The sequence below is a fragment of the Cyphellophora europaea genome (assembly GCF_000365145.1).
Source record: "Cyphellophora europaea CBS 101466 unplaced genomic scaffold supercont1.5, whole genome shotgun sequence".
Classification (NCBI taxonomy): Eukaryota; Fungi; Ascomycota; class Eurotiomycetes; order Chaetothyriales; family Cyphellophoraceae; genus Cyphellophora; species Cyphellophora europaea.
The window spans coordinates 109116-125790 of record NW_008481811.1 but is presented as its reverse complement, the minus strand read 5'-3'; the positions used below and the strand labels follow the sequence as shown (position 1 = coordinate 125790).

Genomic DNA, 16675 nt, shown 5'->3' with positions numbered 1-16675 from the left:
TTGTCTCGAGGCCTGTACGGTTGCTCGTGGCTGGACAGGGGCCTAAATACTCTAGAGTGTAAACATCAGGCAGCGGAAGCCTGGCACCGAGTACAAATTGTTTCTCGCAACGTTGTTCAACTACACCAATAGTCGCAGCATTCGGATGCAATTCTACAACTCTGCTCGTGGTCGAACTACCTTGATTAAAACAGCCTACTCCCACCAGCACCACCATCACCCACCACATCCGGAAATAGCACAGAACTATTGCCATCCACGACGATCCAACTCCTCACCACCGCCGTCCCGTTCTCCACCCCCTCAACCTGCTCCGGCGTACACGTCGCCCCAGGATCCAAGACATAACAGTACTGCAACGGCTGCTCCGGGGACTCATTCCTATGGCCCCACGAATCCTCCGGCCCTATACTACTATACTCCCCATCCACCGTCGACGTCTCCCCCGTGGCGACATCCACATTGAACAGACTCCTCGTGAAGACCCGATACGCCGTCTCCGGCTGGTAGAACGGCACCTCGTGGCCCGCCTCGTAAACGCGCGCGAAACTCAAATTGCCGTGCTGACGCACCATCCCCCCCTCATACGAGTCGTTGGCCATGAGAGGCGCGTAGCCCGCCGAGGCGAACTCGGCGGCGGACGCGTGCGGGATGGCGAGCGAGACGGCTTCCCCGCCGATCCAGTTGCAGGCGTAGTCGCGGTCGCCGTACATGAGCGTGACTTTGATGCCGTTGTCCAACAGGTAGGCGAGGTCCTCGAGCCAGCCGGGCCGGACGTAGTCGCCAATGGAGCGGAAGGCGGCGCCCACGGGCGAGGAGGATTGCGTCCAGTTCAGTGGGGTGCCGAGCGCGGCTTGCACGTGCGGTTGGTTGAGGTAGCCTTCGTAGAAGGGCGGGGGGAGCGGGTCCGGGTCCAGCGTGGCGAAGTCGTAGTAGTTGCGGCCCGAGACGTCGAGGTAGGGGCCGCGGACGCGGGAGGAGCAGAAGTTCTCGGCTGAGGCGCAGAGGGCGTTGAGGGTTGAGTTGGAGCCTGTGTCGTCCGGGTCGGAGAGGGCGGCTTGGGCGCGGCAGGCGTCGATCTGGTCGCGGCAGCCGCCGGGGCCGTAGTAGGCGTCGAGCATTTGTTGGTAGATGGTTTCGTTGACGGTTTGGATGCCGTACGTGTTGTTGTAGGCGATGTGTGGGTAGGATGGGTACATGACCTGTCGGTCAATGCAGCCGTTGATGATCAGGAGGGTGTCGAGATTGAGGATGAACATCTCGCCGTCGTCGTCGGTGAAGCTGCCGTTGGCGATCTTTTGGTTCTGTTCCTCAAAGAAGGCGAAGAAGGCGGGACCGTAGCGGCCGCCATAGGACTCGGTGGCCAAAGAGATCTTCTGGTCGGTTGGACGGTAGAAAGGGAACTCCTGGAACCAGGTCTGTGCGAAATGCCAGAGTGCAATTGCGGCGTTTCGGCTACCTAGGGCGGTGCTATTGCCGTCCTGCGATGGGTATGTGCCCGTAAGGAACGTGGCGTTCTGATCCGGGAGGGGATCGGTATCATTCAGGAGTGTGATGTCGCCTGATACGAGGTTGGTGGTGATGTTGGTGAGCACGTCATACGAGAAACCAACTTGTACAGGCTGATCAAGGAATAACATATTGACTGAGACTCGTGAGCTTAACTGACCGTACTCATAAGCGTTTTGGCCTACCTTCATTATTCCACGACCATTCGCTTAACCTCGTGCTATTGGAATCCGGGTTGACATAGCACGGTCCATTCTCGACCAGTAATCCCAGCATCGATGAGCTTCCGGGGCCACCGTTCATCCATATTGACAGCGGGGCGGTACTGGCGTTTTTCCTCGCTTCAAAGAACCAGAAAAAGGTGTTTATGGGATAGCTTTGTTCCTCGCCAAGGTCGTCCAGGGAGCCGGGAGGGAGATGGACGTAGCCCGCGAATGCTCTGACTCCAGGCGTGGTCTCGCAAATATAAGTCTCTTTGTAGGAGATGGTCACGTTGTCACCAAAGCGAGACTCTAGGACCGTAACGCCTTCCGGGCTGGTGGGAAAACCGGCCAGAGCAGGCTGAGACAGGCAAAGCACCTGTAAGATGCCATGTAGTAGGCTAGAGAGCTTCATGTTGTCGTTCAAGCAGCTTTGCAGCTATCTGCAAACAATAAAAAAGTAACCTTGGTACCTAGCTTCCGCCACATGTTTTTATATCCAGATCGCGGGACGTTCTGGTACATGCCTATCAGTTGATTGAGGGGGCCGGTGCAGATCACAAGGACGATGTCACCTCTGCCATGGATTCGTCCATGAATACTCCGGCTTTCTGCTTGTGAGAAGCACCAGCGTAGTACTCTTAGGGAAGGTGACAAGGATCAAGCTGTGAAAGCTTCCCTTCGCTTGGCTATCGCATGGCGGAGTTTGGCAAAGCTTCCCTCCCATGCCACGGCCGGCGATGGGGGTCGGTGCGGGGATCGGAGAAGCATTCGCTCACTGGACAAGATATATCCGTACAAGTACCTTATCGAAACTCCATGAAGGAGACGTCGGCAAGGTCGGATCGGGTGCATGCTTGGCATTCCGACGGGCTCATGACCAGGCATCGGTCATGGACGGCGACACCTCAGTCATGAATCTAAAGCGCGTGTAGAAGCAGATACATCCATAACCATCTGGGACCCTTTTCCGAGTATATACTATAGCCTGTATGTACTATAGCCTCGATCTAGGCCTCGGACGCCACTTCGCATACGGATGCCCCGTCTCCTCCGGCACAAGATGGTCGACGTCGGACGTGTTGACCAAGCCCGGATGCACTTCCGTCAGGTCTTTGATACCAATGAGCTTCATGACGCTTTCCACCTCGTCCTTGAGAACTGCGCGGTGTGTTAGTCTCTGATGACCGGCCATGATTCGACAAATCTCCAGAGCCCGGAGGACAAGGTAACACTCACTTTCAACCAGATGCTCCGCCCCCTCCTGCCCGTAGTGCAACGCGTAGAGGAACGTGCGCCCAATGCCCACCGCCGTCGCGCCCAAACACAAAGCCTTGACGATATCGCCGCCCCTGCGGAACCCGCCGTCCACATACACTTCCATCCGCTCAAACACTTCGGGGCAGCACTTGTGCATCTCGAGCAGCAGGAGGATCGACGGCGGTGAGTAGTCGAGATTCCTGCCTCCGTGATTACTCAGCACGATGCCTTGCACGCCGTGCTGCAGCGCCAGCCGCGCGTCCGCCGCACCAGTAATGCCTTTCAGCACGATAGGCAGGTCCGTCTGTCGCCGGATCCAGGCGATGTCCGCCCACGTCATGCCCTGGTCGATGTAGCTGCCCATCATGCGCGTCAAGCCGCCGCCTTTCTTGTCGGCCTGAGCCCGCTCCCCCGTCACCGGGTTGGTGATGACCTCGTCGACGCGCAGGCGCTCGTCGGACTCGCGCTTGCCGCGCCCTGCGGCGTCGACGGTGAGGAATACGGCGATCATGCCCAGGTCTCGTAGGCTGTGTAGGATTTCGGCGGATTTGGACCGGTCTTTGTTGAGGTAGAGCTGGAAGAGGAAAGGGTGGTCCGGCGCTTCAGCGACGACATCGGGGAGTGGGTGTGAGGCGCTTGTCGAGAGCTAGATCGTGGCGTCAATGTAATGTACTGGTGTTTGTTTGCGGCGCAAGCACTCACGATTTCGAGAATGCCCGTGGACTTGGCCGCACGGGCAAGAGCCTTTTCAGCTTCGGGGTTGATCAACTTGGCCAGACCAGTAGGACAGATGAAGAGCGGAAGCTTGACGGGCGCGCCGAGGATGGAGCTCGATGTGTCAACCGTGCTGACGTCTTTCATGACTCTAGGCCGGAACCAGATCCGCTTGAGCATGGCCTCGTTGGCATCTCGCGTCCAGCAGTCAGTGGCTGCGGTTGAATAGAAGGCGTAGGCTTTCTTGGAGGCCGTCTTGGCTGCGATTTCCTCGAAGTCGTAGCTATGGAGCAGGGTTGTAAGGATAGACCCTCAGATAAGGGTATATTGCGATCGACTTACCTGTTCAGAACCATGTGCAGTGGAGGCTTCTCGTCTTCAGCCGCGACGGAACCGGGGGCTTCTGCGCGCGATAGGGCTGTCCATTCTTCTGTGATCGAAGCCGAATCCAAGTTACCTTTGAAGCAGTCCAGAGGTAAGTAATCTCTCAGCATGGACAATTGATGTATCTCTGAGTACGCTTTGGTGGCATCTCTGCCGGCATACTTGTATAGGACTGTGGCATGAGAGGTGAGTTGCCGGGTCTCTGAAAGGGATTCCAGCACTCACTTGACGCTCCCCCAGGGTGCTCACGGGCGAATCCTGTCACATCCCAGACTTGATCTTCAATGACCAGCCAACAATCCTCGGAGGTGCCGTGCCCAAGGACCTCCTTGGTTGTGATAAGCTTGGTCTCCTCCATTGCTGTCTTCCACTCTGGAATTCCTACCCGGCCGGATCGCACATCAAGATCGGCGCTATCTACATCAACACTGTCTGGATAATCTGAAAGGTGTTATAGCACGGAGGGGCGGGTAGTCGGGAAGTCGACCGATGGCGAGATCGGGGTATCGGTGGGGTTCTCCAACGTCTTCCCCACGTCGACCGAGTATTCGAGTGCGCTGGATATTGAACTATTCCGACAGCATCTCCTCCCGTTCCAGCAGTCTGATATAGTCACCTATCACCATTGTCAGCTAACGACCAAGCCGAAATATGTAGACACATACCCGCACGGCGCCAACGCCTATTCAAGATCTTCAAGGCATCAAGAATAGTTTCAGAGACGATCACCGCCTCTTGTTTACCCTCCTTGATGTACCACCGACACTCCGCTGCAGCCCAGTATAGCGCGTGTGTGACCAGCATGCTTCCAGGATGGAAGCTCACCGACAAATCTCGGCAGACTCGCAGGGCAACATGATACATCCGTTCGACGCATTGCTCCAGCCCAGCGAGAGCAAGCTTCTGCATATCGGCCTCGTCGCCCGTCGGGAACATGAAGTTGTCGCCGCTTTCGTTGCATGCGTATAGCTCGTATAGCAAGAAACGCGCACTGCAGCAGATGGCAATGGCGTCGTCAGAATAGTGCATTTGCGGAGGCGTCGTGGTTTTCTGGATTGTGGCATCCAGGGCGAGGAGCGCACGGTCGAGTTGCATGGCCTCCCTCAACCGAAATGACGTGTCAAGCTGATGGTCTGCGCAATGCCTCTGCACTCGACCCAGGACATGAGCTGCCTGGCAGATCTGGGCATAGCGCCCGACGTCGGTGCTCTCGAGATTCGGACCAAAGACTAGGCCGTTCCCGCTGATTGCGCCTTGCTCCCAGAGATCGTCGTTGCACGGTAGCAGCTCATTGTTCAGAGGCTCTCCTGTTGCTAAAGACCCGCCGTACATACCAAGATTGACGATCCTGAAGTGTTTTAGCTACACCATGAGGAAAGCTGCGCGACTTACCGGTCAAGCACCACGACAGCCCACCAAGTTCGCCTCTCTTCTTCTCTTCCTGTCAACGTTGGAGCAGCCCGGAACAGTTGAGGAGCGTTTTTCCGGTCCTGGAGGCCCATAATATGGCCAAGCCTGGCCGCATGACCGATGGAGAGGTAGCCTGCGGGATAGATGCCATGACCTATCTCATACAGAGCAATCAACAGCTTGGCTTGAAGTAGAGCCAGGGACAGGAGTGGCGTGTTCTCAATCCGAGCGAAAAATTGTCGACAGGTCCAGTACAACAGGGATCGTGCATCTTCAGTCTCAGACAGAAGCTGCGTGGCGAGCTTCATACACAGGAGCAGCAGGGCGGTGCTGGCATCGGACTCGGTCTTGAGACTCTCCGCCCTCGGCAACAGTCTCTTTTTGCTGATGATGGGAAACCAGTTACTCACAGTGCTAAAGAACGCACTGCACATGGTCATGAGCTCGTCTAGGAATCCAACATCAGTAGACATTACAAAGTCGCGATTTTGGCCAATGATTTGGTGAGGAGGGAGAGCCAGGCTTACTCTGACTGCCCAGTAGATGTAGAACTGGTGCTGGTACGTGCATCCCCGGATCCAACACGCTTGACGAGAGCTTCGCGAACGAATCAGAGTCTAGGAAATACAGGCTCGACGGGAAGTGGGTGTTGTAGTCGGTAGGTATTCTGTTTTTGTCAGATGCTAAATTCTTCGAAGTCTCACAATTCCATCTGCACTTGGGCTGCCGCGACAGCTAGTAGCGAGATGGAGAGAGTAGTCATATCTCGCATCAATGCTTGTCCACCAGAGGGGGAACACTCACGCAGATAGGTCCGCAGCCGTCGCTTCCAGCCCAGGGTCAGTATCGGAACCCGTCTGCCGATGACTCGCGCGGCCATCAGCCCGCTTTAGCAACATCTCAAGCGTCTGTATCCTATCGACCAGCCGCTGCCTATCCGACGGCGAACTAGACTCGGACGTCGCCTCATAGCCACAGTCCTTCTCGAGGCGGATGCACTGCCTGCTCATCAGCGAATTGGAACACTTCCTCATCTGGGACAAAGTTTCTTACCAGTGAGCAGGCCGGCAGCTCCTTGGTGCACTTGCGTTTCAGCTTTCTGGTCGTCATCTGTCAGCAAGTTGTACACAGCAGAATCATCAAGCGCGGAGGAAGCGGCCGCACCTGCATGGTTGGCATGCTTGGGGCGCGCGGCCGGAGACGTCGACGAGGTTGCCGCCTTTGCGGAGACCGGACATGGTGCAGACCAGTCGGATCTGGCTTGTAACGTACGCCTTTGATCTGCCGTTCAAGACAGCTGGATCGTGGGCTGGAGAACAATAGTACTGTGTAGGATACTTGGAATTCCAATTGCTGCTCGAAGCAGAATGCCATACAAACGCTCACCAGGCGTCGCAGTCGTCTTTCAGCTGGAACAGCCAGCATGGACAATTGAGCAGACTCCGTAAATAATGCCTGGTGGATGCTCCTCGTACCATACTCTGTAGCTTAGGAGATTCCCTATCTGGAATTGACGATGGCAAGACAGTCACTGCTGAAAGAGGATTGAGCCTGATCCTAGCAGATATCTTACTCGCGTGTTATCGGACCTCGAAGTGGAAGAGCGGCCGCTCCTTGGCGGACTGAAACTGGCGAGGCATGGTCATTATCGCCCTGAGGACCTGGTTGTATTCCTACGAGCGGCCGCTGTGCCTTTCTCGACCCGAATAGTCTGCGTCCCGGATCTATTGCTGATCTAAGTCGGTCTTCTTGATCCTAGCAACGTCCTACCTGGTGGACACTCACTCCCTCGCAGGCTTGCGGTGTCCGAGAGAGCCCAGACTGCATATTCCGTGATTTCACCCGTATGCAGCGGTTCGCTGGATAGAACAATCTGTAATCTGACATGAATTCAAAACCAATCTACTTCTAGATATTCTCTTGGGGCACCCTCTAGGCACCTCCTGGGCACTTTATTAGGCTTAATCGGGGAAGTTTCCACTTGGACATAGTGAGATATTACTAAGGGAGGGCTGGTAGATTTGGTTTCGGATTCATGTTAAATTACGTTTTGTGAAATCGCGTGGCTGTACGGGTATGAAATAATTGTGGAATATGCAGTCTGGGCTCTCTCGGACACCACAAGAATGAGCATCCGGGAATGTGCTGGAGATATCTGTATTGCATCGAATTTACCGACTACCCGGGTATTTAATGCTTCGCCCTCAAATTCAGGCATGACGGTTCCTGTAGCAGCTCGTGCGTACAGTCTGCTACTCGCGCCTCTGTTTCGCGCCTGTACCAATCTATCGTCTCCATGTAAATCGTACATATCATCCTCTGCAGGCCTTGATTCGATTAACCCTTTTGTGAGTTTGCTCTGAACATATGCCTGCCATAGCCGTTGGTGTCGAACGTAGCAGCTGGCACTGGTACCCCGTGTCCCTAGTGAATTTGGTGGTGATATCTCCATTCCATGTCCACCAAGGTAGGGAGGTCCTGACAACCATTGTTGATTTCGCTATCCTGCGCTTTCAACGTCTTGCAATCGATTCCACCATATCCGCGAGATCAAAGTTTTTTCGTCCACCGTTCTTGACTGCGGCTCTGGTTTGATAATCCCAAGTCTTAGGCCAAACATCGGCTCTCTCGGTAAGACCTGACCTCACTCAACATCTGTCAATCAGTCGAGCCGAGACTTTGGATTTTGCTTGTGCCATCCGCTCGACCGCCAAACATGTCGTCCCCAATGCTCTTGGCCGCGGCCGTGACCTGGCGCTTCCATGTCTCAAGCCAGCCCTCGGCCTCCTCATTGAAATATCGCCACGCCGGGCTGATTATAGGAAACCCAGCAGGCACTTCGCGTTGGGGTCCGAAGCTGTTGTTCAGATCGGACGTGTGCATCTGCGTGGTTCCTTGCCTCGATGTGACGTTCATGTCGAGGCCCGTACCGTTCTCTTCAATCAGCTTCATGTTGCGTCTGGGGCTCAGAGGCCGAATGCCGGTATCATCCCTCGCAGATCTTTCCACTTCACATTCGTCAGACATCTAAGCTGGCATTTCAAGCAAGCGGCTCAACGTTTTGCGGAGCTCGGCGATTTGCGCCTGACACGCGCCCTCCCACTGTGTCTCGTTGTGATCCACATCGTCAGCGTCCCTGTCGACCAGCTTCATACTACAACTCGCAGTCAGAGGCTGGCCACCGTTCTGGTGCTTCGTAGCCTTTTCCACTCGACGGACAGCAGGCAACTCGGCTGGCATGCTCAGCAACCTACCCAAGGTCTTGCGGAGAACGGCCACCTGCGCTGGTCCGGCGCCCTCCCATTGCGTCGCTTCGCGATCGACGTCCACTACGTGGTCATCCTCCTGCTCAGCAATGATCTGCAATCGAGAGTCGTCTGACAGCTCAGCTGGCGGCATGTCAAGCAAGCGACCTAAAGTTTTGCGAAGACCAACCACGTGCGCTGGACTGGTCCCCTCCCACTGCGTTTCTTCGTGATCGATGTCCATCATGTAATCGTCATCCTCCTCATTGGTGACTCTTTCGACTTGACACTCGTCAGTCACCTAAGCTGGCATGTTAAGCAAGCTACCCAAGGTCTTGCGGAGGCCAGCCATCTGCGCCTGGCCCGCACCCTCCCACTGCGTTTCTTCGTGATCGAGGTCCATGGCATCGTCGTCCTCCTGCTTGTGAACTCCGTTGCCGTTTATGTGTTTAGCGAATTTACCGAGCCCCTCCATCGCGTCTCTTTGCGCATACCACTCGTCAATGTCAATGTCGAAAGGACTGTTGTTGATATTTGCGCCGATGATAGGCATGCCGTTCCACAGCGAAGGACCAACTTTGTTGGCCAGTTTCAGATCGCCAGTCCCTAGCGGCTTCCGGCCTCTGGCTTCCAAGCTTTCTGTCGGCAGGAGATCATTGTCGCGATCACGTTGCAGCCTACCAGACTTGACTTCCTGCTCTTCTTTCACTACTCTCCGCTTGTATTTGGCCAGCATAACACCTTGGCCCGCACCGTCATTGTAATCGGGGCCGTTCACTCGTACACGATTGTAGATATCGTGCAGCAGATTCTTGACGTAAGTCTCGGTAGCAATGCACACTAACTCGGCAGATTCCATGGTAGTACCGGATGGGACACTTTCCTCATAGCAGATTGGTACTATCCTGGCAAACACGTTTGTGGCATCGGGAAATTCGTGCGTCTCGCTGTACAGTGGCTGCGTGTAGCGTTTCCGGATCTCGATATCCCAGTTGGTCTTGATCCCTGTGCCGGACGAAGCTGGAGGCTGCGGCGCTCTGATTTTGGCGGCATTCTGGTATTGCTCAATGCTGGTGCGCAGGGAAGCTGCCGACTCCTCTTCGAGCGAGGCTGCGGTAGCGATTCCTGGCTTTCCTTCTGTGGCGATGGTCTTTAGTCGACGGCGATCACGGGCGGGGAGTGCCATGATCTCGGCCTTCAACCGTTGCTCGCTCGCGTCGCTGATGACGGTAGCCTTGGAGGCGGCACCGGTCTTATCGCTGGCTGCGCTGACCCATGCTGCCGGTCCAGGCTCGGGTGAGTCGCGCCCTATATTGAGGATGATCGCGCATATCAACGTATTATGTGCGTGCTCCGTGGCGGGCGTTATGAGGATGAAGTGGTCGCATAGGTCACCGAACTCATTGGCGGATAATTCACCTATTTACACCGTTAGCAATCAGATGCGTCGCTCACAGGGCATGCACTTACCCCGAATGAATCGTGTGAGAGCATCGTAGTATGTACCCCAGTTGTCTGCGATCAACGATTTCAACTCCGCATAGAGAGGCTCGAAGTCGATGCGCGGGTAACCCTGTCCGCCTTTCGAGACCTTTGAGGACGGAGTCTGCGTAGGCTTCACAGTGCTTGATGAGGATGCCACAGTATCTGACCGCGCGAGCGTGGCTGGGTTGAAAATATCGTCGATGCCCGACATGTTGGAGGTTGCGGTTCCCGGACACGAACTATCGACTGCGCAATGCGCGCGACTGCGAACCCGAGGCTTCGGCGGGATACATTCGCAAAGAGAGTCGGGACCCCACGTCTCTGCTGAGCACTGGAGGGGGCGAGAAGCTTTGTCGGAACAGACGATGCAAAGGAATATTTGGAGGGGAGAGGACGAGGGTGCAAGTCCAAGTTGCACATGCGACGTCCGCGGCTGCCAAGCCTCGAGGTCAGAATGGGGTACTCACAAGACCAGTCTAGAAGTCTCTCTGCCACGAGGACAGTAACAACATCTCTCACTATTCGTCTTGGGTGGTTCGCTGTTATTGCTACGGCAGTGTGCTGTAATCTAAGAGATCGGTCCACCTGGCACGATCAGATGACGACCCTCCACTTCTTTACAGCGGCGTCGGCACCTGTACTATAGACCGTTTCCCCAATCCAGGCAATGCCATTCACGCCTTCTTTGTGCGCATTTGTGGCCTTGACTCTCTTGCCGGGCTCCTTGAGGCTCCAAACATGGATGTTCGTGTCAAGACTACCCGAGACGGCACCTGATCCATCTGGCTTCCAGGCGATACTGGTGACCTTGCCAGTATGAGCGCTCCACCGATCAGTCACGAGCTCCACAGAAACAGATCCGGTGAGAGCACCTGTGATGCCCGAGCTGACCTTGTAGACATAAATTTTACCAGCCGCAGTACCCGCCGCGAGCATTGACCCGTCCTGAGAGAAAGCAATTGCTGTGATTGGCGTAGCTGAGACCTGGTCTATAACCGCCGATTGCTTGGGCGCTTTCCCAGGTGTCAGAGTGAACAGCCGCAAGCTCGAGTCTGATGCACCGATTGCGACTGTGCTGCTGTGTGCACCGAGGGCACTAGGAGATGATTTGAGGGGCAGCTCGCCGTCCTCTTCCCCATCTCGATAGACGATCACACTCTCAAGTTGAGCAACCACAACGAGAGAATCGGACGTGCAGGTGAGGGCCTTAGGCTGCGATGAGAGCTTCGTAGATTGGCCGGTAAATGTCTTTGCATTTGCGTCGACTGTCCGGAGAGTGTCGTCCCAGCCGACAGAGTAGATTTGTGGATGGGCACCAGAAGACGTCGCGGCAAGACCAGATATGATGTTGGTATGGCCATCTCCTTCAATAGATTCAGCCGAGCCCGTGGCCGTATCCCATGAGCACACTCTACCCTCGGCGCTGCCCGTCCACAATGTGGGTTTGGCGCCCTCGGATGACGATGTCAACGCGGTAACGTTCTTTTGGTGACCCGATAGGATTTTACTTGGAGTGGTGCTGCCCTCGTTGAGGTAGAGTAGTTCACCGCTCAATGAGAGCGACACCACCAGTCCATCGCTTCTATTTGGCCAGACCACGCCCACCTGCTGGTTCGAAACGTCGACGGTCTCACCGAATGACCATGTGTGCTTGACTTTGCCAGCCTCTGCGTCCCAAATCTTGACTGTGCGATCCGCAGAGCAGGTGACAAACTGCTTTGAGTCTTTCGACCATGAGACGCCAAAGATGCTGCCAGTGTGCCCATTGGAGCTGTCTACGATTTCAGTGTTGACAGCGCCGGTCTTCCCGTCATATAGGTAAATCTTCTTGTCGCCTCCAACACTGACGAGATGTGTGCCGTCCGGAGAGAAACCAATTCCGTAAATGAAGTTGGTGTGATTGCCTCTTCCAGGAATATCGTTAAACTTGAACGGCGGGCCTTGATAGAAGACGAGGTTCTTGTCGTCGCCAGCAGTTGCTGCTCTTATGGGTCTCTGTTGTCGTATGCTCACGGCATTGACTTGGGCAGAATGACCGCTGATCTCACCCACCGTATTGCCCGAATCTGCTGTGACGCAATGTCCATATCGCTGTTTACCGTCGCCTACCGCGATGATCCTCTGGCTGTCACCGTCCCATGCAATGTCGTTGATGCGACCATTGATGATCGAGTATTCCCCTTTGGTATTGCCAGAGCCGTTGGGCGAGCAGTCCCAGACGCGGACTATGCCTGAAGCATCACCGGACGCGCAATAGAATCCGGAAGGCGCGATGCGAGCAACTGTGGTATTCGCAGTATGCTGTGTATATTGCGTCGACAGAGCCGGGTCGTCGATGGACCGCAGGAAGATAGACTTGTTGGAGGAATAGGCTATGCGCTCACCCTTAGAGTCGGCGGAGAGCGGGGTGGGCTGTCCTCGAGTGGTTGTTGGCAGAGCGGCATATATGCCGTCTGGTGTATGCTGTATTAGCAGGAGGAAGACGATTACATAGATCTCAGACCTTACCTGGAGAGATAGACATTGTTCAGGGTGGTGCAGAGGTGTTTGAATGTTCGGAGCAGTCTGGGGTTTTGGTGCCCCGCGGTCAGCGGAGCGGAGCAGGAACGCGTCAGTGGTTCTCGAAGTCTGCACTTTCGAAGCTCTTAGAAAATGCGGCGAGGAACGACAAAACGGCAAATTGGTGCAAGTTGTGCTAATGGTCATGTCATACAAAAGTAGCATTACATCTTCGCGCCGCTGACGCGCGTGGAATTACGCAGCCTCGAAGTGTCAGCCTTGGGCAGCCCCCATTCACAATCATCTCGTAATAACTGTCGGCTACAACCAGCCTTCACAGCGTCTTTCCCTCTAGAGCTGCTCTGCTATCGTTGCCTGTAGGCCGAGTAACGTTTCGTCGATAGTGAGTCCGTCGAACGACACGAGGCTGCGGAAAACTCCATTTCAACAGTACCGGAAAGGAGATCGGAGGTCGCCATGTCTGAAGCACATAGTTGTAAGCGTCTCTGGACATAAGCGACCCTCTCAGGTCGTCAGATGGAGGGCATTCCTCCTTACCCTGCAAGTCTTGGGACCGGAAGTAGCTGAGCCAGGAACCGCGTTTTCCAATTGATCCAACATGTCGAATTCGCTCGGCACACTCATCCTATTCATCTGCCCCGTAACGATTGTGCTTTGTCTTTCAGGAATTCAGGATGTTTGTAGACGCTTGGGATCAGTCCTAGCGCGATCGCTCTTCGAACAGCCTTTGCCATTCTCCTCTGATTTACGGGCCTCAGTCCAGTCTCGCTTCTCGGCCTTATCCTGCCTGTGTCGGTCACAAAGTCCGACATGACGGAAAAATTCTGCCGCTGTCAGTTTCATTTCATCAGACGGGTGGCCTCCACAGTACCTTATACAGGCTCAACGGGTTTACGGCAAGGATATCGAAAACGTCTTTTGTTGGACTCCTCCTCTTGTTCCATTTTCGCATTTCTGCGGGGCTCAAATCATGAGGCGCGTAGACATCGCCAATCTTCCATTCACGTTTATGCTGCATAGACAGCTGGGCTGCTGCGTATTGATTCGTCGGGTCGTTGGAAGCATGTCGTTTCGAAGAAGCTGCCTTTGTTAGGTTTGTGGATCCTTGCCAGATAAGAATCGCAACATACAGGAATATGTGACCCGGGGTAGCTGTGCTGAGAACTGTCGAAAGCCCGTGAAGCTGAGCGCAGTTGCGGCGGAAGCCACGAGCTTCATATTGGGCCTCGGGGGAGTGGCTGGAGGTTTTGAGTCGAGGGCACAGCGATGTATCGATTATGGGAAAGGCTCTGACCCCGATGGACTGCTCGTAGGATATACGCTGGCCGGTTGAGGATGAGCTGCTCTCACTGAGTTGATCAAAGGCCGCTCCGTTGACAACGGCGGAAAAATGTCGGAACGGAATTACCGTGTCCCGGTCAACCCCTATTCGCAAGGCTGGGAAACAAAGCCGAGAACTGATTTTCAAGAACACAGACATCTCATCTCATTAGATCTATCTATGGTACTAGCTCGGCGAGCTTCCCATGTAGGTCGGCTTCCAGATCTTCCTGTTCGTCCTTCCCATCAAGCAAGCCCAGGTAATAGCTGAGGTCACGCCCGTCGAACTCTCTGGTTGCGAAACCCGTTCCGAGAAATCTCCAGATATCATGGTTACCTTCGTACGTGATCTCATAGTCCTCGAAGCGTGGATCTCGCAATAGATCCATATAAACGAGCCGAGACGCCGGAAACATTGGCAGTGGTCCATCTACCCGACCCTGTTTGAACCAGCTCGAACAGGCCTGTGTCCATGCTGTGCGCTGCAAGAAGAGTTTGGCGTGCTTCGCAAAGCTATCGGTGACGTCTTCCTTTGGCGCCATTGCTTTGATGCATTCTCGTTGCATCTTGGATATGCACTGAATGATGTTTCCAGCCAGGTTCTCCACGATCGGTAGGAAGCTGCCATGGCCGAGAGGACCATATGGTCCAACCATCATCCAATAATTCGGCATGTGCGGAACACCGATGGAAAGATAGCTGCTCGGCTCGTCCTTCCACATCTTTGCGATGCTCTGACCATTTCTCCCCACAACTGGAAAAACCGGAATGAACGATGTGTTAAACCCGGTAGCACAGATGATAACGTCCACTTCATGCTCCGCCCCATCAGCAGCGATGAAACCCTTCTCTGTTATCGATTTCATTTCCTTAGTGAACATGGTGACATTTTCACGGTTCAGCGCCTCCAAGAACCCGTTGCCAGGAGTCGGTCTCCGGCAGCCAACGCCAAAATTCTTGGGAATCATGGCTTCCATCAACTCTTTGTTGCCACCGAGCTTCTGTTCCATCTCGTTGGCCGCAAACTCTTTGGCCGCTTCGGCCTCGGGAGTTCCATTGAGGATGAACTTGAATCGGACATTCAACTCGCTCTCGATCATTTTGGAGTATCGAAGAAACAGCTCTGGGTCATCTTGGAACAGCTTTTGCTGCTCTGGAGTGTACTTGAAGTTACCTCCATTGGGACCAGCGAACCTTTGCGCAAAGCCTGCAGTGATCCAGGTGGGCGATCGGATCCACGTGTACAATTGTTTGACCTGAGGTGCGATTTTGGACACCACCTGGATGCCAGAGGAGCCAACCCCGATGACTGCAACTCGCTTACCAGTAAGGTCGAGAGAAGTATCATATCGAGCTGTGTGAGTCAAGACGCCTTTGAAACTGTGCAAGCCATCGATGTCAGGCCACTTCCAATTGCTAGAGATCTGGTCAACACTGGTAGGTCCATGTCCAGAGGCCGACTCACTTCAGCACACCTCCGCCATTGATGACAACATCGCATGTGTCCTTGAACTCAGCTCCGTCTGGACCACGAACGTGGACATCCCATTTGCCTCTGCCTTCGTCCCAGTAAGCGCCGGTGACGGCGTGCTCGAACTTCATGTATTTCAGAAGATCGTGATCAACCGCAACCTGCTTGAAGTAGGCCCAGATCTCAGGACTCTCGGAACTTTCGCATGTCAGCAACATAACGGCCCGTCAGTCGTCATTTCAGCATACTAGTATTGTGACCAATTTGGGTTCCTTGCCCAGGTAAATTGATAAGATGCCGAGGGAATATCGCATGCACAGCCAGGATATCTACGAAAGGTAAGCCACGGAGCGCACCCTTGAGAGCGAACCTACCTGTTCTCTAACCAAGTTCCACCGACGTCTTTGTTCTTCTCATATATCTGCAAGTCAACATTCTTGAGGCGCTGCTCGGCAAACTTTGAGAAGCAGATTCCACTTGCGCCACCACCGATATGGACCACGCGCAGTTTGCGCCTCGTGTCATATGGCTGGTCAAGGATACGAAAACCATCCGCGTCGGCGACCGGCCATCCTCGCTCATTGCGTTCCGTCACGCCGGTTGGGAAGCCCTCGTTATCTTTCGCGGGCGCCATTTCCGCGCAGAGGTCGTATTCAGGCAGTGAAAAGGCTTGGCGCAGGTCCACCTTCGGGCGACAACAGGCAGGAAAGCTTCCAGTCAGTGACACTGGTAGACGTAGGGCGACACTGTGACAACGTATACGTTCTCTACGATACAAGAAGCGATTTGCAACTCTGGAGGAGGTGCTGATCAATAATAGTCCGGCTGTCATGATACAATAAGCTTTCCCACTGATGGAGAACCTCGGCCGGCTTACTTGACTGTCTGCACCATCCCCACCAAGATGCGGAGAACTGGGACTCGAGCACGCCACGACTCGTCGCTACTGCGGAAAGCGGAAAGAAGGCCAAGAATACACATTCCCGGCCCAGATAGGTACTGTACATGGGTGCTTACTGTGGGAGCCATTATTCCGGAGCCATTACTTCGCCATCGCCAGCTGCTCCCCTTCATCGATGGTCGGCACGATCGTGAAGCGCATAAGCTTATGGTCGTCTCCATCGCTTGCTGGGTATTCAATCAACCGAGCTGGGAAT

General features: G+C 54.6%; 8 protein-coding genes across 8 annotated transcripts; all 8 read right to left on the bottom strand.

The window, feature by feature from the left end:
* Positions 1 to 185: 185 nt before the first annotated feature.
* On the bottom strand, positions 186 to 2124 carry HMPREF1541_05324 (uncharacterized protein; the record flags this gene model as incomplete). Its single annotated transcript, XM_008719665.1, has 2 exons — positions 186 to 1645; positions 1695 to 2124. The coding sequence occupies 2 exons, from the start codon at positions 2122 to 2124 to the stop codon at positions 186 to 188; spliced, it is 1890 nt and encodes a 629-aa protein (XP_008717887.1).
* Positions 2125 to 2706: 582 nt separating this feature from the next.
* On the bottom strand, positions 2707 to 4425 carry HMPREF1541_05323 (uncharacterized protein; the record flags this gene model as incomplete). The annotated part of the gene is made up of 5 exons (XM_008719664.1): positions 2707 to 2870; positions 2949 to 3615; positions 3672 to 3966; positions 4026 to 4239; positions 4293 to 4425. 5 exons carry the CDS (start codon positions 4423 to 4425, stop codon positions 2707 to 2709), a joined length of 1473 nt encoding a protein of 490 aa, XP_008717886.1.
* A 211-nt stretch (positions 4426 to 4636) lies between these two features.
* On the bottom strand, positions 4637 to 5950 carry HMPREF1541_05322 (uncharacterized protein; the record flags this gene model as incomplete). Its single annotated transcript, XM_008719663.1, has 3 exons — positions 4637 to 4683; positions 4733 to 5415; positions 5460 to 5950. 3 exons carry the CDS (start codon positions 5948 to 5950, stop codon positions 4637 to 4639), a joined length of 1221 nt encoding a protein of 406 aa, XP_008717885.1.
* Positions 5951 to 8135: 2185 nt separating this feature from the next.
* HMPREF1541_05321 (uncharacterized protein) lies at positions 8136 to 8429 on the bottom strand (the record flags this gene model as incomplete). Its single annotated transcript, XM_008719662.1, has 1 exon — positions 8136 to 8429. One exon carries the CDS (start codon positions 8427 to 8429, stop codon positions 8136 to 8138), a length of 294 nt encoding a protein of 97 aa, XP_008717884.1.
* Positions 8430 to 9023: 594 nt separating this feature from the next.
* HMPREF1541_05320 (uncharacterized protein) lies at positions 9024 to 10418 on the bottom strand (the record flags this gene model as incomplete). Its single annotated transcript, XM_008719661.1, has 2 exons — positions 9024 to 10141; positions 10193 to 10418. 2 exons carry the CDS (start codon positions 10416 to 10418, stop codon positions 9024 to 9026), a joined length of 1344 nt encoding a protein of 447 aa, XP_008717883.1.
* Positions 10419 to 10801: 383 nt separating this feature from the next.
* HMPREF1541_05319 (uncharacterized protein) lies at positions 10802 to 12731 on the bottom strand (the record flags this gene model as incomplete). The annotated part of the gene is made up of 2 exons (XM_008719660.1): positions 10802 to 12660; positions 12716 to 12731. 2 exons carry the CDS (start codon positions 12729 to 12731, stop codon positions 10802 to 10804), a joined length of 1875 nt encoding a protein of 624 aa, XP_008717882.1.
* Positions 12732 to 13356: 625 nt separating this feature from the next.
* Positions 13357 to 13945, bottom strand: HMPREF1541_05318 (ribosomal protein S18; the record flags this gene model as incomplete). The annotated part of the gene is made up of 3 exons (XM_008719659.1): positions 13357 to 13551; positions 13599 to 13807; positions 13858 to 13945. 3 exons carry the CDS (start codon positions 13943 to 13945, stop codon positions 13357 to 13359), a joined length of 492 nt encoding a protein of 163 aa, XP_008717881.1.
* A 281-nt stretch (positions 13946 to 14226) lies between these two features.
* On the bottom strand, positions 14227 to 16152 carry HMPREF1541_05317 (uncharacterized protein; the record flags this gene model as incomplete). The annotated part of the gene is made up of 4 exons (XM_008719658.1): positions 14227 to 15463; positions 15513 to 15716; positions 15767 to 15847; positions 15893 to 16152. 4 exons carry the CDS (start codon positions 16150 to 16152, stop codon positions 14227 to 14229), a joined length of 1782 nt encoding a protein of 593 aa, XP_008717880.1.
* Positions 16153 to 16675: the final 523 nt, after the last annotated feature.